Source organism: Gekko japonicus, unplaced genomic scaffold (genome assembly GCF_001447785.1).
Source record: "Gekko japonicus isolate JY-2015 unplaced genomic scaffold, Gekko_japonicus_V1.1 scaffold1643, whole genome shotgun sequence".
Taxonomy (NCBI): Eukaryota; Metazoa; Chordata; class Lepidosauria; order Squamata; family Gekkonidae; genus Gekko; species Gekko japonicus.
The window spans coordinates 131,190-150,084 of record NW_015169827.1 but is presented as its reverse complement, the minus strand read 5'-3'; the positions used below and the strand labels follow the sequence as shown (position 1 = coordinate 150,084).

The window sequence follows — 18,895 nt, the reverse complement described above, 5'->3', positions numbered from 1 at the left end:
GTGGGGGTCTATTAAAATGATCCACCCTGAAGCTAGATGGATCTGAATGGCTTTCTGGTGGCTCTAGGGCATCAAAGTCATTTGTTATGAGGGCCAGATGACATAAATGAGACGTTGTTGGGCCGGGCCATGCATGTCATAAAATGTAATGCCAGATAGCGGAGATATAAACTTTATAAAGGACACAAATATGATTAAATATTTTTAAAACTTTAAATAATAATACATGCTTACTAGCATTCTTGCAATATTTTATTTAACGGTCTCTGATAACTGACACCTGTTGCTCTGAATTATTGCATCGAAATGTCTGTGCTGTAGCAATCCTGAGTATGATGTTCAGGTATGTATCTGTAAGCTGCAAACCTACTTTTGATTTATTAACATTCAATACAGAAATCTCATGCTCAGTGTTCTGAGCCTAGGATCCAGGGGAAAACGTGAAATGGCTGGGCATTGCAACCTTTTGTACATAAGCTGATTCGTATACTGGTCAAGAAGATGAGAAGACATCCTGACACAGACTGAGGGTCATGTGTTTGTCTACGAAACTATAGTATTCCCTAGAGAAATAACTACAACTTCCTACAAAGGAAATGTGCTGGGTGAACGTGGTCTGGACACACACTCTCAGCCTAACCCACCCCACTGGCTTCTTGTTATTTTCCCTCTAAAATAGTTCACATTGCTTTCTTACTGAGAATGTCTGGATCATGAAGGCATTAATACAATGAAAAGGGGGAAGGAACCTAGTTGCTCCTAGGAGAGTATTGGCATAAAGAGCCCAGCAAAACACACACACACACACACACACACACACACTGTAGCAAGGCACACAAAAGCTCATACCTTGAACAAAACTTTGTTGGTCTTAAAGGTGCTTTTTGCATTTCTCTCATGCAATTGAGGCAGCCCAGCAAATCAAGCTCTCCCTCCGTCCAGGGAGGAGCCTCGGCCAATGGAAGGAAATAAAGGCCTCCCTTTGTCTCCTGCAGCCTGGCCAGGAAGCAGATTCTAGCTGTTCCCTCCCTCCCCCTGGGAGAAGGAGGGGAAGGAGCCTCAGCTAGTTCTTTACCAGACTTTGTCAACCACACAGGAGACGGTTGCCTGTCTATCTCTCCTGTGTGATTGAGAGAGACTGGTAAAACAAGCTGTGACATAGCAGCAGCAGCAGAACTGAAAAAGGAAGCAGGAAACAGCCAGGTCCTTGAGGGCTGCATTGAGGCCCTCTGAGGGCCTGATCCAGCCTTCGGGCCGCATGTTTGACACTCCTGCTCTAGGGGATTTCCTTTTTGATATGTTTGGTGCTCCTGCTGATGACCTGGTTGACCTCTAGAATAAGGAAATTACCTGGGGTATTGACAGGATCCTTCCCAGGCATTTTCTCTCAAATATTAGAGCCCAGGTAGTCCCTTGGTTTACTGAGGGACTAAGGGCAATGACAAGACAAGGGTGATGGCTAGAGCAACAGTGGAGGAAGCCTTGGAACAAATCTGATGACACATGCTGCAGTGATGGCAACAAAGAACATTTGCCCACCACCATTGCATTTGTTCTGGGTGGTCAGGGGCCGGTTGGGGTCTCGCCTGCAGGAGGCGGTATACTGCTTGGTGGCCTGCTGTGACCATTTTTTTGCTCATCACGTTGCAGATAAAATCACTTGCATTCATTCTGACTTGGACTCTACATTAGCAGTGATAGAGTCAGATGGTGCCAGGGTGCTGATTTGTCCAGTTGTTTGGAATACTTTTAATCTTATTCACGGTAAGGATGTGGTGGCCCCACGTTCTGAGATTAGGTAGGTGGCAACTTGGGAAAGGGCCTTCTCAGTTGCGGCAGCACCAAAACCATAGAACTCTTCCCAGAGATACATGCCTGTCCCCTTAAGTTGCCGTCTAAGACTTTGTTTCATTTGGCATTCCCTCAGTGATCCCTCCTGTCCAATGTTTTAATGCTTGTTTTTAGATTTTTGTATGTATTTTAGTTGTGCTTTAATTGTTTTTAACATGTGATTTTATTTTATTTTTTAGCCACCATGACAACCCTTATGAGGGCAGAAAGGCAGGCTATAAATTTTATAAAATAATATTAAAAAATAACTTCGGGAGACTGAGGGGAAAGGTCCAGTGACACCTATTACAAAAGTATTCTTATACTCCTGTAATCCTACGTAGAGTTCAACAGGTTTAGGCTGGAATAACTGTTTAGGCTTTATACTCCTGTAATCCTACGTAGAGTTCAACAGGTTTAGGCTGGAATAACTCTGTTTAGGCTTGACCATCAAATAAGCTGTCTGTGAGTGGCATTAAATGGTTGAAGTTGTAGCCTTGAATTTAGTCAGGAAACTAATCAGTGGCCATTGGAACAGTGGCAGACTTCAACTGAATGCTGTTAGTTTTGGTTATTCTGTTTTGTTTTGTTCAGAGTTTCATTCAGTATGCTGACTCTGGGCACGACCTTGACTTTTTAAAAAATTGATTTCTTTTAAATGAAATTTGACACAAGAAGAAGGAAATTGGTATGCCGCAGTGAGCTGTTTATCCTGCATTTTCTTCCTGTCGTCATAATCAGTCCCTAATTTTTTTGGTGGAGAAAATTTTAATCTAAGATAAAACTGCAGTCCTAAACAGTAGCAAGCAAAATGCCATGGAATACAATAAAATTTCTTTCAAGTAAAAATGTCTAACAGTAGATTGTATAACAATATCCATTTGGGTTAATAAGAACTGTAAACGTGGATTGCAAAACTTTATAATATGAAATTATTTACTTGTGATAATGGAGAAAATGGGTGGCATTAAAACTTTTAAAATGAAAATAGAAAAAAATACCATGGAACATTCAGTGTACATTTTGAAATAGTAGAATACAGAGTTTTAGAAATAAGAATGAATATGTTATGATATGATTATATGGGTATGATATTGTGGCTAGTACTTAAAGAACATATCTGCTTAGGTGATACCATTTCCCAAATTGTTTAACATATGTCTTATACTATATATTTTATTTCAGAGTTCCCTAATTGTACTATTACATTGCTTATTATATGTCTCATCCTATTGATTGCATTGATTTACACTGTGTAATCTGGCTTGTGTCTCAGTGAGAAAGGCAGGCTAATTAAAAAAAGATTAATTACCATTTTTATTTTCATACCTTACAGCAGGGTTAAGCAGTTTAGGGTTTGTCTAGCAAGTACCTGTCTTGTTGGTTGTAGGGCTAAGCTGGAAAAGACACAGAAAGTACAAACTGTAAAGGTGTGCTGTACCTGCTGTGAGTAACAAGACATTATGTGTTGTTGTTACCCATATCACTAGTACACGTGCAGCTCCTGTAGCTAGCAAAAGCATCCTTCTGCTAGCAAAGAGAAAATATGTGTATTGTGGGGTATTAATTATCAAGATCTTAACCTGTATATACTAGGGTCAAGATACAGATCAATACTCAAATAAATGAAAGGGAATAAATTTCTTAAACAAGAAAAGAAATGTATTGAATTAAAAGGAAGAGAACCACGCTAAATCATGTACAGAAAAATAGAGGTGCTACAGAAAGGAAATAAATGCATATATGAAACCCTTTCCCTAACAAATTACCTGCTACTAAGGGAAGAAATAAAAGGGGAGATATGAAGATATACAGGCCAGCTTCCTGAAAATGGCAGGGCAGCTTTGGAGAGGGAAGTTGATGAGACTGGAGAAGCACAGCAGAAAGAGATGGAAAAAGTAGAGAAGCCAACCATACAGTTGGAGTAACAGGCTGGGTTCCAAAACCGGTTACAAATTGGATGGACTGAAGAATAACTTTTTATACATTCTTGCTAAGATTGAGCTAGGAAAGGGGTGTTGGCATTGGAATGTGGGTATAAGGAAAAGTTCATCTCTCCCGAGATGAGCTAATTTGAAAAGGGTTTTTTTGTGTGCATTGTGGAGGGGAGGTTTCTTTTTTTTGTATTAGAGGTCAAAGTATAAAGGAGAAGAGTTCCTTTAGGGAGACTTAAAGGCTGGATAGGCAAGTACCAATGACCGAGTATTTTACATGATGGAGTATGGGGAGAAGTCTTCCTATCCAACACTTAAGATAAGGGGGAAATAGCTGAGACTGGCCCATTGCTCATTGTCTTGATTATTTGGGTCATTTATGAAGGCCAGATTATCAAGGAGGGGACCCCTTAGGTCCCTGAGGAAAAGGCCCTTTGGTTTACTCCCACTGGATATGGCTTTTGTATGGGTAATAGAAGAGCTTTCTTTACATTCCTTGCACGCCCTTAGTATGACTCAGTGTCATTTTGATATTACTTTGATCCAGACTCCATTTTTCATTGCTAGGCCTATGCTAAGATGTGCATATGTACAGGCATCCATAATGGGGGTCTCCTGCGAGGGGGAGTCCCAGGGCATCAGTGTGCCCCACAGTGCCCTTAGGTCCTGCAGAACCATGGTAGTTAACACCTGAACAGAATATGTGACTCTGGTTGCCAGTTGAGTACCGGATTCGCCTCAAGGTGCTGGTTTTGATCTTTAAAGCCTTAGACGGCCTGGGACCAACATATCTAAGGGACTGCCTCTTACACCTCTTACACCTCATAAGATCAACACCTCCTGGTGGTCCCTGGCCCGAAGGATGCCCGTCTTGCCTCAACCAGGGCCAGGGCTTTCTCTGTCCTGTCCTGGCCCCAGCCTGGTGGAACATGCTCCCTATTGAGACCAGGGCCCTGTGGGATCTCCTTCAATTCCGCAGGGCTTGCAAGACAGAGCTGTTCCGCCAGGCCTTTGGTTGAGGCAGCGGGCGCCCATGTATGGCCTCCCCGAGGTTGCTGTCACCCGTCTGTTTACTGACCATCAACAACTGTCCTTTAACTCACTGCACCATCGGGCCTGAACTTTATAGCCAACTGATGCTGTTTCAAGCTGTACCCATTGTTTTAATTGTTATAACGTTTTATCATGTTTTTAAACTGATACTGTATTTATTATAATGATGTTACCCACTCTGAGCCCGTCCACAGGATGGGTGGGATATAAATGCAAATAATAAATAAATGAATAATGGATTATTCCAGGCCAGCCCTGGATCTCTACTGTGCTGCGTGTATGACAGGGAAAATACCTTTATTGCCTGAGAAAGGAATCCAAGGCACCTCCATAAGGCAATGGAGTCCACCATATTCCTAGTAGGTGAACAAAGAGATAAGCTCATTGGGGCAGGATTAACACAGAAATAGAGTTGAAGTTCCAATTTTGTATGGTTTATTCGAAGTGTCTCCAGATAAGCAAATGGGGAAACTAAGCAAAGGGAAAACAGTAGACACAGAAATGAAATAATCTACAGTTTCTATTACTATTAACTTACATGAATTCTTTGGTTGCTATCCTTCCTTGGTAGGTGAGTCAGGCATTTGAAGAAACATAGATGAAATTTGGCAGAACTGACAAGGGCAGCCAAGTGCTGACCAAGGGCCTCCTTGCTACTTCATTTTTCTTGGGTTCCCTGGGAACGAGAGGTTCATCTTTAACCAACCAGAAACTGACTTGTGCAGGTGTTCTTTTTAGAATGGTGCAGACTGATTGCTTGTCTCCCTGATATCATGTGGGATTTTGCACCCAGCACTTCCGGTTTGTGTGCACAGCTCGGTGACTTCACAGGTGTCAGAGGAGGGGAAATTCTCCAGTTAACCCCACCCATCCAGAAATGACACATGACACGCTGCTAGAACAGCCAGTTTGGTGGGAAATCCTGCATGACTGTGATGCTCACATCTCAAAATATAATTATTGGTCAGCTAATATCCTTGCACAAAATTGGCCACGTTTAAAGGGGGTTCATCCATCACTCAAATTAATGTGTATGCTTTTGCATACAATGACCCTGATTCAGACAGAAAGTGTGACACACAGAGGGGGCTTTGACCCTCTTTCCTCGTGCACTGTTCCAGACTGGGGGTGCCATTTGCTCATTGTAGAAACATCGTACATTGTATCTCCCAATGGGACAAATGGCATGCCTCTGAGCAGTTTCATGTAGGAGAAATGATGGGAGGGGCACAGTCTAAGCTCCCTCTATCTGTGTGCTGCAGTCCCTGTCCAAATCAAGCCCTTTCCTGCCTGGGAAGCATGGAACTCCAGAACATACCTCTCCCCCCACCCCAGGGATGTTTCCAGGGAAAGCATAGTGTGTAGTTAGGCAACAAGGAGTCTGCTGAGGACACCCAATCCAGAGTTTATTTCTGTTCCCATCCTCTGTGATACCTAGTTTGTTCAAACTAGTTTGTGATACTCGACTCACTTCTGTTATAATCCTACCTCTGAGGGTATTCCGGCCCCTCGTAAATGATAGATTCATTTCCTGAGAAGAGTTTTAAGCCTCCAACAGATGAGTAGATGGGAGAATTTTCTTTGTGTACTGGATCCCACTGATTTTGGAAAACATGCATGCAAGCATTCTTGCTCCTCCCCTAACCTAAGTGGAGTATTTCTATAGGTCTTGTAAATGGCATGACCATCCATACTTCTAGTTCTTATACTCCTTTTTTGTCTGTGGGTTTGTGGTGTCTTATTGTAGTCCTTTAATCACAAACCACACACAAGCTGAAGACTTCATAATGTCTTGTACTGATCTGACTCAATGGCTTCTTTTCTGTTTACAGGTTTCTGTGAAAACTGTACAGCATACAAAGATTCTGATGGCTACTTACATTCAGAAAAATCCTGCCTGGAGTTCTGCTGTGGAACGTGTACCAGCCGATATTGTTGTTCAAACTTGTTACAGAAATTAGATGAAGATGATCAAGTTATGTGTAATGAGATGTCAGAAAGGTGAAAATACTACATTATATTGATTTCTTTGAAATATATTAGGTGGGCATTGCTGCTTCTCAGTGCAACATATTGTAGTAACACAGGACTGTGAATGGGGAATAAATATATTTATTATGGGGAACATATGAGACCTTGGAACATTTGCAAGGAGTGACCTTACCCAAACATGGGTTGCATTCAGATGTTCCAAACAAACTACAATTTGTTTGTAACATGAATGAACCTGGAATTCATGAACTCACATGCTTGCTTCCTCCTAGAAAGTTTGATTTAATTACAATTTGTTGTGACATCTGAATTGGTGATTGTTTCTTGGACACAAAGCAAGATTCTAAATCAGGATTAAAGCATGGTTTAAATCAGGGGTGTCAAACATGCCACTCGTGGACTGGATCAGGCCCTAGGAGGGCTCCTAGCTGACCCACAAGAAACTGGCTGTCTCCTGCTTCTTTCTCCAGTTCTGCTGCTGCTTGCTTTACCAAACTCTCTCCGTTGCACAGGAGAGATAGATAGGCAAGCTTCTGTTCCGTGCACTGGCTGAGGCTTCTCCCCCTCCTCCTCCCAGGGGGAAGGAGTGACCGAGCCCGAGCTTGCTTCTTAGCCAGGCTGTCTCAATCGCACAGAAGACAAAGGCAAGCCTTTCTTCCCTTCTATTGGCTGAGGTTTCTCCCCTTCCTCCTGCCTTGCTTTGCTCAGCTGCCTCAGTTGAACAGGAGAAATACAAAGCACCTTTAAGACCAACAAAGTTTTATTCAAGGTATGAGCTTTTGTGTGCCTTGATACAGTGTGTGTTTTGTTGGGCTCGTTATGTTGTGGCTCTTCTGGGTGCTACTGGGTTTGCCTCCCCTTTATACCCTCATGATCCAGTCTTTCTCAGTAGGAAAGCCATGTGAACTATTTAGATGAGGAATAACAAGAAGCCAGTGAGGTGGATTAGGCTGAGTGTGTGTCCAGACCAAGTTCACCCAACACATTTTCTTTGTAGGCTGGGGATTTTGAACCTAGACTTCCCAGATAGAAGGCTGATACTGACCATTATACATGGCTGTCTCTCTATTGCATTGCCTCATAGGAGTTGTAGTTCTTTCTCTGGGGAAGACTATAGTTTTGTAGACAAACACATAGCCCTCAGCCTGTGTCAGGATGCCTTCTCATGTTTTTAACCAGCACACAAAGCAACTTATGCACAAAAGCTCACAATGCCCAACCATGTCATGTTTTGTCCTGGGTCCTAGGCTGAGAACATTAAGCATGAGATTTTTGTAATGAATGTCAATAAATCAAAAGTAGGTTTGCAGTTTACAGATACACATCTGAACAGTAAAGGGTAGACCTGCATGGAATCCTAGGAGAGGGGAAAAAGCCCTCCTGGCTGCTGCCTCTACTGCCACCACCTGCTCCCCTCCCTTGCTATCACCAACTTCCCCCACTATGTCCTTTTCTTGCTGCTGTCTTTTTCACCATCCCCTCAGCTAACTCTTACTCTTTAACGTACCTGGTTGTAATACTGACTGTAATCTTGTAAGATCTTGGTCAGTATTTTTGTTTGCTTGAATTGTACTGTCTACAAATACACAGACTGCTTTTCTTTTTGTTTGTTTTTAAATTAACTTTTCAGGGAGTTCTCGCCAGGGCTGTAGAAGAATCATCGCTCTCTGTATTTAGTGACAATGTTTGGCTTTTGGGATCCACATTCTGAGGCCATATTTAGAATCAGATATAATGCATGACTTACAGCAAATCTGTACAAATGTGGAATGCAGTTTTCCATCCACACAATCCCTTTGCCCATGCTTGAGAAAATACATCCAGTCTTTTCCTCTTTCACTGATTTGTGATTTCTTAGTACAAGTCTAATATATTTCAGTTATAGATATAGTATTTCCCATATACCGCTTCTCTTGAATACTGGGCAGCTTCTAGGACCTTGTTTTGACTATTTTTGCAGCTTTGACTATTTTTGCATCTACTAATAAATGATGGATTTGCTGTTTATTTTTAGATAATACAGGAAATGTACACAGCAAAATTTGTGTTAGTCCTTAATTGTGATTAAAGTTATTTTGTAAATACAATTTATTACTATATTCTAGTATTAAGAGGATTTGGACCATGGTTGCCACATATCTTCAGTCTGCATTAACTCTGGTACAGTTCCAATAGATTCAGACTGATTTTTCATATCCTAATGTTAGGAGAAGGGTTGCAGAGTATTACACTATCCACATAAATCGTTAACTTGTATTTTGTATTAGTTTTGGTTTCCTGGGAATAAGCCTTACTGAATAAAATGGGACTTACTTCTGAGTAGACTTTCTTAGATTGTTCCCATAATTCCTTTCAAATTCCTTTCTATTGTTAAAATGTTCAAATTGAGAGCATCAACAAATTATGTTTGGACTGAAGATTTCCTAAACCAGGAAGTCTTCAGCCTTGGATTCATATGAAAGGGAAGCAAGAAAAGGACAAAGCAATGCACCTGCAGTTTTCAGTTGATTCTCATGACAAACATATCTAAATACAGCCAAAGTTTGATGGAAAACAGAACTAGCTGGTTTAACATTGCTACATATTTTGTGACTTCGTGTACTTAGTGCTCCTACATATGACATTTCATCTTAAACACACTGAATTAGAACTAAAGATGTAGCTCTAGCAGTAGAATGGCATTTATACTAATGGAAAGGAACTTCTGTTGATGGAAGTGGGGGGTGATTTGCCAATTTCCCCTTCTACTGTAGACCCACATTTTGCACTCATGCTTGTCATGAGAGTCCTGGCAGCAGAGGATTCGGTGGGGTACAGTGGGATGGAAACGGTGGAAAAATCCCATTTCATGAATTGTGTTCCACTTGTAGTACTCTATATCCAATCCAATCTTTCATTTCTCACAGAAAATCCTAGCTTTCTTTACCCTTCAGAAGGCCTTTTCTAACAGTATTCAACATCTTGTACCATCAATGAACATAGCCCAAGTAAGTCTTTTGCACAGAGTAGCTGATTAGTGGAGAGGCTAGGGAATTCTGGAATACAAACCTTTCCTTCTTTATTTACACCACTGCTGTGGCTAAATCCCTGTTCAGGGGATGAGTTGCCCAGTTGTATTGATACTAGCTCACTCCTCCATAATCTTGTGAGCTTTTTCATAAGGTAATACCAGATATGAGACATTGCTGTCATTGACTAGTTCATACAGCTTTATCTTAGTAAGTGATTGCATTTTTTCCCTCGCAGGCTAGCAGAGCAAACAATATTAAATCTAAACAGTTTATATGCAATGGAATGAAACATCATTTTAGCTGGTAGGAATAAAGGACAGCTGTGGGACAAGAAATAATGGCTTAACAATATGAAAAAAAGATTTTATATCTTACTTAAAGATTCCTTTTTTACTGCAGCATGTCGGAAGAATGGGAGAAGAAATGAAGTTCAGAACAGACTTTGATGATATCTATGAAGCTAATCAGAGAAGGTACTATAAATAAAATACGACTTGCGAGTTTGTGATCAATGTAGTATGTGTTATGAGCTCAAGGACTTGAGCTTACACACTGCATCAGAAAAACAGCATTCTGTGGTATATGTGGAAAACAATGTTCTGGAGCTCTCACGGTATTTTGTTACAACTGTCTAAAGTTAATTACCTTTGGTTACAGCTATTGTGGCATATTCTCTGGAAATTGAATAGTGCTGTATTGACAAAAATTATTTGAAGTTTGGTGGTCACGAACTTGCAAAACATAGCTGAGGATCTTGCAATGTGAGGATCTTTAGCCGTTGCATTTTTTTCAATAAAGCCCTTAGATTTTTGCAGACTATGCACCTCCTGGGTGGTTATATAATTGATGGGCTGCCACTGAAAAGGTCCTGTTCTCCTTCAGTGGGGGAAGTCATCCAAACTGGTTTTAGGTCACACCTCCTTTCGCTCCAGGCAGGGCTGTGCAAATTTGTGTCGACTGTATTGGCTCAGAGCGAAGCTGACCCTCCAGTTTCAATAGCTCTGCCGCTCCAGCAGGACTCTTGAGTAGGGTTAATGCCGGTAGCTCACAAAGTAGAATCTTTGCTCACAAGACTCCACAGCGTAGAGGGAGCATTGCTCACCAGCTGAACAAAACTGAAGACCCCTGTGGGTTAAGTGTTAGATCGCGCTAACAAAGGAACCGTAGAGTGATTCAGCAAGTGATTCAGCTTTATTTAGAAGTAACGAACAAGCACTAACTCAGTAAGAAACCAGAACAGAAAACAGTGGGAGCTTATGCTCCTTTTAAACATAACCGGGCTAATGTAGCCACGCCTATTTACAAATAACAACCAATGAGATTGCTAGAATAAAGACCAATGGGAGTCTTTCCCTCCTAGGGAATGGTATCGTTCTGATTGGTCGCTGTTACGAAGCGACCAATAGGAAGTTCGCTCAGAGGAGCCCTGGTCTGGCTCGAAGCTTAACATGGGAGTCCTATGAGGTGATTCATGTAATCATTTCAATACATTACAATTCCTCCCCCCTAAGTTAAGCCATCATCCCAATTGTTTTATTATTTACAAACATGCAATCAACCTTTGTACATCAGTTATTCCAACAGTATTTACACTCATAGTCCTTCAGATAAGTCGGCATTTGCCGCGAACGCTGGGACCTGCGGAGCGGTGCAGGCTCCATGGGCAGACAAGGTTGTGGGTCAGAGTGGGGTTCACTACAGCCTGGATCAGGCACAGACTCGACTGGGATTTCAGCCCCGCACACAGGGTTCTGCCCTGACTCGGGGACAGTACCGGGCCTTTCGGTACTCACCGCCTGCTCTGGGGGTGTCCACTCGACATCAGGGGATTCAGCCGTCGGAGAGTCAGCGCTGTCCCTAGCCCAACGTCTCCTTAACTGATCTATGTGGCGCCGCCATATTCGACCGTCAGCTAACTGCACCACATACATTCGAGTACCCACAGAGTCGGATATAACCCCAGGAAGCCATAAGTGCCCGTTTGCATAATTTCGTGCGAAAACCTTGTCCCCTTTTTCAAACATGCGCACCTTCGGTTGCGCCGTGGTACGCTCGGATTGCTCTTCAGTGAGGTCTGGGTGCATTCGGTTCAAACGGGTCGTGAGTCTCCGCCCCATTAACAATTCGGCCGGACTACGGCCTGTAGCACTACAGGGGGTGGTGTGCTGCAGCAAAAGAAAGGAGCCCAGCCTCTGGCTCCAGTCCCCTTCGTCCATTTTACCCAGGGCCTCTTTGGCCGTCCTGACCATCCGTTCGGCTTGGCCATTAGATGCCGGATGGAAAGGGGCCGAAGTCATTTGGCGTATGCCATTACTCGTGAGGAAGAGCCTAAATTCCTCAGACACAAATTGAGGCCCGTTGTCACTGACGATGACGTCAGGCAACCCGTGGGTGGCAAAAAGTCGGCGGAGCGCATGGATCACAGCAAGTGATGTGGTCGATTTCATATGCACGACCTCCAGCCATTTGGACATAGCGTCCACCACAATTAGGAACATTTGCCCTTGGAGAGGGCCAGCAAAATCTATATGCAATCTGGCCCAGGGTTTACCAGATGACTCCCAGCCTTGGGGTGTAGCTTGTGGGGGATCGGGTCTGACTTGCTGGCATTTGGGACACCCTCGTACCCATTCTTCGATCTCTTTGTCCAGCCCCGGCCACCAGACATACCCTCTGGCCAACGCTTTGGTGTGTACCATACCGGGGTGACCCTCGTGCAGCGACTCTAACACTCTCGTCCTGAGTTTGTCAGGAACCACCACCCTGTTCCCCCATAATACACAGCCCTTAGAAATGGATAGTTCATTTTGACGGCTTTTGTAAGGGCCGAACTCCGGTTCAACGCTTCCAACCGGCCACCCCCTCCAAACCCAGTTTAATACTCGGGACAGCACGCTATCCTTGGCCGTGTGTGCTGCAATGTCCCTGGATGATACCGGGGGTCGAGGAAGCTCCTCAATTGCCAAGACCTCACAGGCGGGGGCAGGGTCTGCGCCAATGTCCGGCACCGGGCACCGGCTGAGGGCATCCGCATGCCCAATCGCTTTCCCAGGCCGGTGCTCTAAGTCAAAATCATAAGCCTGCAAAAATATCGCCCATCTAAGCATGCGTGGGGACATGATGTTTGGCAATTGCTTATCGGGCGCAAAAATCCCCAGTAGCGGCTTGTGGTCAGTGACCAGCAAAAATCGTCTGCCAAAAATAAAATCATGGAACTTTTTGACAGCCGCTACCAACGCCAGACCCTCCTTGTCTATCTGGGCATAGTTCCGCTCTGCCGCAGATAGTGATCTAGAATAAAAAGCGATAGGCGCTTCGCTCCCATCAGGCATCAGATGGCTTAAAACTGCGCCTACTCCAAAAGGTGAAGCGTCAGCAGCTAACACCAGGAGCTTGTGTTCATCATAATGCGTGAGTACGGCATTAGATGTCAGCAGCTCCTTGACTCCCACAAAAGCCTTTTCCTCGGCCTGCCCCCACTTCCATTTTGCCTCCTTGTGCAAAAGCGCGTGCAAAGGGGCCGCCACTGATGCCTTATGCGGTAAAAACGCATGATAAAAATTCAGGAGTCCTAAAAAGGATTGGAGCTCCTTCTTACTCACCGGCCTGGGGGCGTTTTGGATTGCAGATACCTTCTCATCCGTGGGGTGGACTCCCTCTGCGTCAATGCGAAACCCCAGGAAGTCCACACTTTCCACCCCGAGCGTGCATTTTGAGCGCTTAACTCTGAGACCGGCATTTTGAAAACGCCTGAGGACCTCTTTAACCCGGTCCAGTAGTTCCTGTTCAGACCCGCCCGCAATCAGCACGTCGTCAAAATAGGGCACTGTGCCAGGTACCCCCCTTAGTAGACGTTCCATGAGGCCCTGAAAAATCCCAGGTGCTACGTTGACCCCGAATTGCAGCCTGTTCACTTTAAAAGCCCCTTGGTGGGTTACAATTGTTTGGGCCTCGGCAGCCTCCGGGGTGACAGGCAACTGCTGGTATGCCTGGGCCAGGTCAAATTTGGCGAAAATCTTGCCACCCCCCAGGGAAGCCAAAATGTGGCTTATTACCGGGACCGGGTACGAATGTTGCTGCAGCGCCTTGTTAATCGTACATTTGTAATCGGCGCATAGTCGTATGGACCCATCTGATTTGACAGGGGTTACGATCGGGGTCTCCCATTTGCTGTATGGTACTGGCTCTAAAACCCCTTGCTCAACTAGTTTGTCAATCTCTTTTTCCACCTTATGTTTGAGAGACACAGGTACTTTCCGATACTTCAACCTAATAGGTTTGACTGACGGATCTAAGTCAAACGCAACCGGGGGGCCCTTGTACCTCCCCAACCCTTCGGCAAATACATCAGGGAACAGGTCGTACAGCATGCCCCATTTATTTTCAGACATCCTGTTAATCCCAGAAATACCAATGCCCAATGGCTCAAACCAATCTAACCCTAGCAGGTTAACCCGGTCTCCCTCTGCAATCAGGAATGACAGTTTAACACATTTCCCCTTATACTCAACAGTAACAGAGTCCCGTCCGGCCAAGGGAATTCGGTTGCCCTGGAAGTCGGACACTCTGGTTCCCGCAGGCTGGAGCCGCCGCCGGCTTCGGTTCGGGAACAACTGGCGCCAGGACGCGGCAGAAATCACCGTCACGGACGATCCTGAGTCCACCTCCATTGTACAGGGTCGGCCGTCGAGGAGTGGAGTCACGGTGATCTTGCCCTGGCTGCTGGTGCGATTTACGGCCGATGCGCTCGACAAGGTCGCCGTCAACTGGCAGCTTGCTTCCGATGCTGAGGAACGGGTCTTGCCTTGGGTGCTGACTGGAGTGCCCCTCTGCGCTGACCGGTTGTTAGTTGAGGGATCCTTCTTCGCTGATCTGCAGACTCTGGCCAGATGACCACGCCGCCCACACGCTCTGCAGTCGACATCACGAGCCCAACAGGAGTCGCGCTGGTGCTTCCCGCCACAACCGGAGCAAGGCTTGACGTTGGTAGTCTTCGCTGGGGTCCGCTTGCCTCGAACCGCGTTGACGTCATCATCCGCGTCTTCGCCCTCGCTGTCTCGTTGAGCGTGTATACTGGGCTCTGCCACCCGCTGGCGGACCTCCTTCGTGGACTTCTCCGCTGCTTCCGCGGCCACGGCCTCTTCGTAGGCCACTGCCCAGGTCAGGGTGGTGCGGGCGAACAGCCTCTGTTGCAGCCTTTCATCTTTGAGACCGCAGACGAGACGGTCTCTGAGGGCTTCCTCCACGTTGTGGAAATTACATGGCCGTGCGGCTTTGCGAAGGGCCGCCACGAAATCTGCGATGGTCTCGCCTCCGGCCTGGTTCCGCTTGTAAAAAGCGTGCCGGCAGGCGATCTCCGACGGTTGTGGAGAATAGTGAGCCTTAAGCTTCTCCGTGATGTCAGCGTAGGTGACAGTCTTTATATCAGTTGGGGCCACCAACGACCTGGCTATGTCGAAGGTCCCCTTCCCGCAGGAACTCAGGAGGCATGCTCGTTTCTTCGCCTCATCGGTGATGTCGTGGGTCTCCAGATGGAACTCGAACCTGGACAGGTAGGAGTCCCAGTCTTCTGAGGAGGGTTCGAAGCACTCGAACTTCTGGCTTCCAGCCATCGGGGGAGACTTGGGCACCGGAGCTGGTGGCGCCTCCGCCGGATCGGCTGCTGTGCTCTGCTCGCTTTCTTCTGAGTCCGAAGTGTGGATGTCCGCAGGGCTGCCTACCTGCTCTAACATCCCACCCTCGTCGCCAATTGTTAGATCGCGCTAACAAAGGACTCGTAGAGTGATTCAGCAAGTGATTCAGCTTTATTTAGAAGTAACGAACAAGCACTAACTCAGTAAGAAACCAGAACAGAAAACAGTGGGAGCTTATGCTCCTTTTAAACATAACCGGGCTAATGTAGCCACGCCTATTTACAAATAACAACCAATGAGATTGCTAGGATAAAGACCAATGGGAGTCTTTCCCTCCTAGGGAATGGTATCATTCTGATTGGTCGCTGTTACGAAGCGACCAATAGGAAGTTCGCTCAGAGGAGCCCTGGTCTGGCTCGAAGCTTAACATGGGAGTCCTATGAGGTGATTCATGTAATCATTTCAATACATTACAGTATGGAAGACAGAAAAGCCTTGAAGAAAGGCCCCATTGCCTGCCTTAAAAAAGAAAAAAGAGACCATTAAGACAAGCCTCTCCCACCCGAGGTTCCAGGCATCGGAGACTGGCCAACAGCAGATACATCTAGAAAGCACAAGCTGCCGTCAGTGCTGGCAGACCCAAAGCTTAGGGTCATTCCACAGCCCGCCCTCAACAGCCTGGCAGACATTTACTGGGTCCGAGTCTAGACCCGCTCTTGGAGCCTCTTACTTTGTTGGTACAGAAGACAGAAAAGCTTTGAGGAAGGGTCCCATTGCTGCTCTTAAAAAAGGGGGGGGAGACAGTTGTGACAGACCTCTCCCACCTGAGACTGCAGCCATTGTAGACTGGTATGGGCCTCTGTCCCTCTCATTGGACACGTGAGGTGTCAAAAGTGGCTCCGCCTCCTTATAAGAGCTTTGACGCTCTGCTTGGGGCGGGGCGTTTCGACCCCGCCCGGAACAGAGGGTGTGGAGGCCGTCGCCCAGCTCATGCCAGGTGGCGCGGAATGACCACCGCTGCTTGGCTGCGACGGCTCTGCGGTCCCCGACGATGGCAACGTCTCCTTGAGACTCACCCTCCGGCCGCGTACATGGGGACGCGCTCTGCAGGGAAGGGGTTGCACTGTGGCCCGGCACCCCTCGTCCCCACTGCCTCCTGCCTCCTGGTCCGCTGCCTCCTCGCCCGATTTGGAGCCATTGGTTGCGGTAAGTGGGGGAGTTGTGGAGTGGGGCTCGAGCAGGGGCTTGAGGGAGAGGTCCAGATCGTCAGAACCGGGACAAAAACAAAGAGCCACTACTTTACTATATGGTTGGGGGTTGACTGCAGCAGTTTCCCCTCATCTGGATAGGGTCTGACTGACCAGTGGTTACTCTCCATCACCTGGAAGAGACACAGAATAGAATCCACCACCACCCCAGCATTGCTTCTGTGTTTTCCCACTTCCCAAGACAGAAGAGAGCTGCCTTTCTTCTGGTGTGACCTATTCAACATTTAGTGCACATTGGGGCAGAGGAACCAGTGCCCCTGGAACAGCATTTCCATTCTTTTTGTAGTTCCAAAAAGATCCAGGGACTGGAGAGCAATTCTAAATAAAAAAGAGTTGAACTTACAGTAAAGCAGTGCAAGTTCCAGATGGAATCACTTTGCTGCATTCTGCAGAGTACGGTCTTACAAACCTCCAAGCCAAAACTGGCTGAGCAGGAAGAATTTAGATCCAGGAGAATGGAGTCTAAACAAAAAGATATTTCAGCAAAATCACACTTTGTTTTGGGATTCCTATCTTGGATCTTTTTACCACATCAAACAACAATCAAGTTGCCAGGTTTCTAACCAGTTTCTATGATCCCAGGGCAGAGGGCGAGGATGCACGCACTTGCCGTTGACCCACTGGGTGCTGTACGCCTTCCCTCCAACCATGCTGATCAGCTGAGCCCTGAACAAAGTGTCAAAGGAAGTGACGGAGGTGATTTCCATACCTCCTTTCTGGCACAGACATTTCTGGGTCTCCGAGCTAGTTAAGATATCAGTATCTCCTCCGTGCAGATTGCTAAACAGATGGGTTCTCCTTGTACAAGAATCAGTTCACCACCCAGACCCTATTTGACTCCACTTGACAGCTTACAGATTGAACTGGCGGATTTAGAAGAATCGGGCCTTACAAGTTAAGGAGCTGACATGGTGCAGTCCAGAAAACCTGCTTCCAGTCGTCTCTATAACCATATGTGGCTGACATTCAAAAGTGGGCCAGTACCAGAAAGCTGGATCCACTGAAACCTACTTACAAAAACAATATTCCCTTTCTATGTGAAGGTTGGGACCAAGTTCTAAGACCAGGTACCTTAAAAGACAGGTTGCAGCACTGGCCACTATGTTGGGCTGCAAAAGACTGCCTAATTTTTCTTCTCATAGGCACGTTAGACTTTTCCTCAAAGGAACCATACAGTTGGCACCTCCCATTAGGCATAGGTTGTCTACTGGGAACCTTTCTAAAGTGTTACAGGCCTTGGGCAAACCTCCATTTGATCATTTCAAATTGTCAGAATCTAAAGTTTCTTTCTCAGAAGACGTCTTTTCTTGTGAAGATGACTTCTGCATAGGGTTGCCAAGTGCCATCTTCACCCCCAGTGGGGACTTTGGGGGGTGTTCAATGCAGGGAGCTGGTGTTTCCTGCACACCCAGTCTCTGCAGAAATCAGGTGCGCGGGGGGAGACACCAGCTCTCTGCACTTAAAGGGGCCCCTTTAAGTGCAGGGAGTTGGCGTTTCCACGCACCCAATCTCTGAGCAGATATCAGGCACATGGCCTGCAGCCACCCCTCTCCCTCCTCTCTCTGAAGAGAGAAGGGAGAGGGGTGGTGGTGGGTGGTGGGTGTTGGGGCTTGGGGGCAGGGCTTTCCCTGGCTGCCAGCTGGTCATCGGCAGGTAGAAGCCCCCAAAAAGTGGGGGCCTCCAACATTCTAAACAGTTTGCTGTTCCCCTACCTCCCATAGCCAGTCAGAACACAGGTTATTTGCATATGCAGCCTTATTGGCCTTTGCCTCGGAACACAGAGGCTATTTGCATATGCGACTTGATTGGCTTTTGCCTCTAACATTCTAAACAGTTTTGCTGTTCTGAGGTAAAATGTGTTCAATCTCTCCAGGTGAGGGCTGGAGATCACTCAGAATTACAACTGCTTTCCAGATGGCAGAGATCAGTTCCCCTGGAGAAAATGGTGGGCTCTGTATCCTTATACGCTGCTGAGGTGGCCCCCGTATGGCAGCCAATGTGACGTAGCAGTCAGGGCTTCAGAGCACGGGAGAGGCTGCAAGTGTGTGTGTGGGTGGAAAGCTGAAGAGTGAGGGGGAAATAAAGGTAGGTTGATGATTGGCTGGGAAGGAGATAGGGTTGCCAACTCTAGGTGGGAATTTCCTGGAGATGTGAGGGATGGAGCCTGGAGAGGG

At 46.2% G+C, this 18,895-nt stretch overlaps 1 protein-coding gene across 1 annotated transcript in view; it reads left to right on the top strand.

The window, feature by feature from the left end:
- SHISA5 (shisa family member 5) overlaps positions 1-18,895 on the top strand; it is a 47,187-nt gene that overhangs the window by 7,845 nt on the left and 20,447 nt on the right. Inside the window, 3 exon segments of the mRNA XM_015417265.1 lie at positions 6,650-6,818; positions 10,220-10,229; positions 10,232-10,293. Coding sequence (XP_015272751.1) covers positions 6,650-6,818; positions 10,220-10,229; positions 10,232-10,293 — 241 coding nt within the window.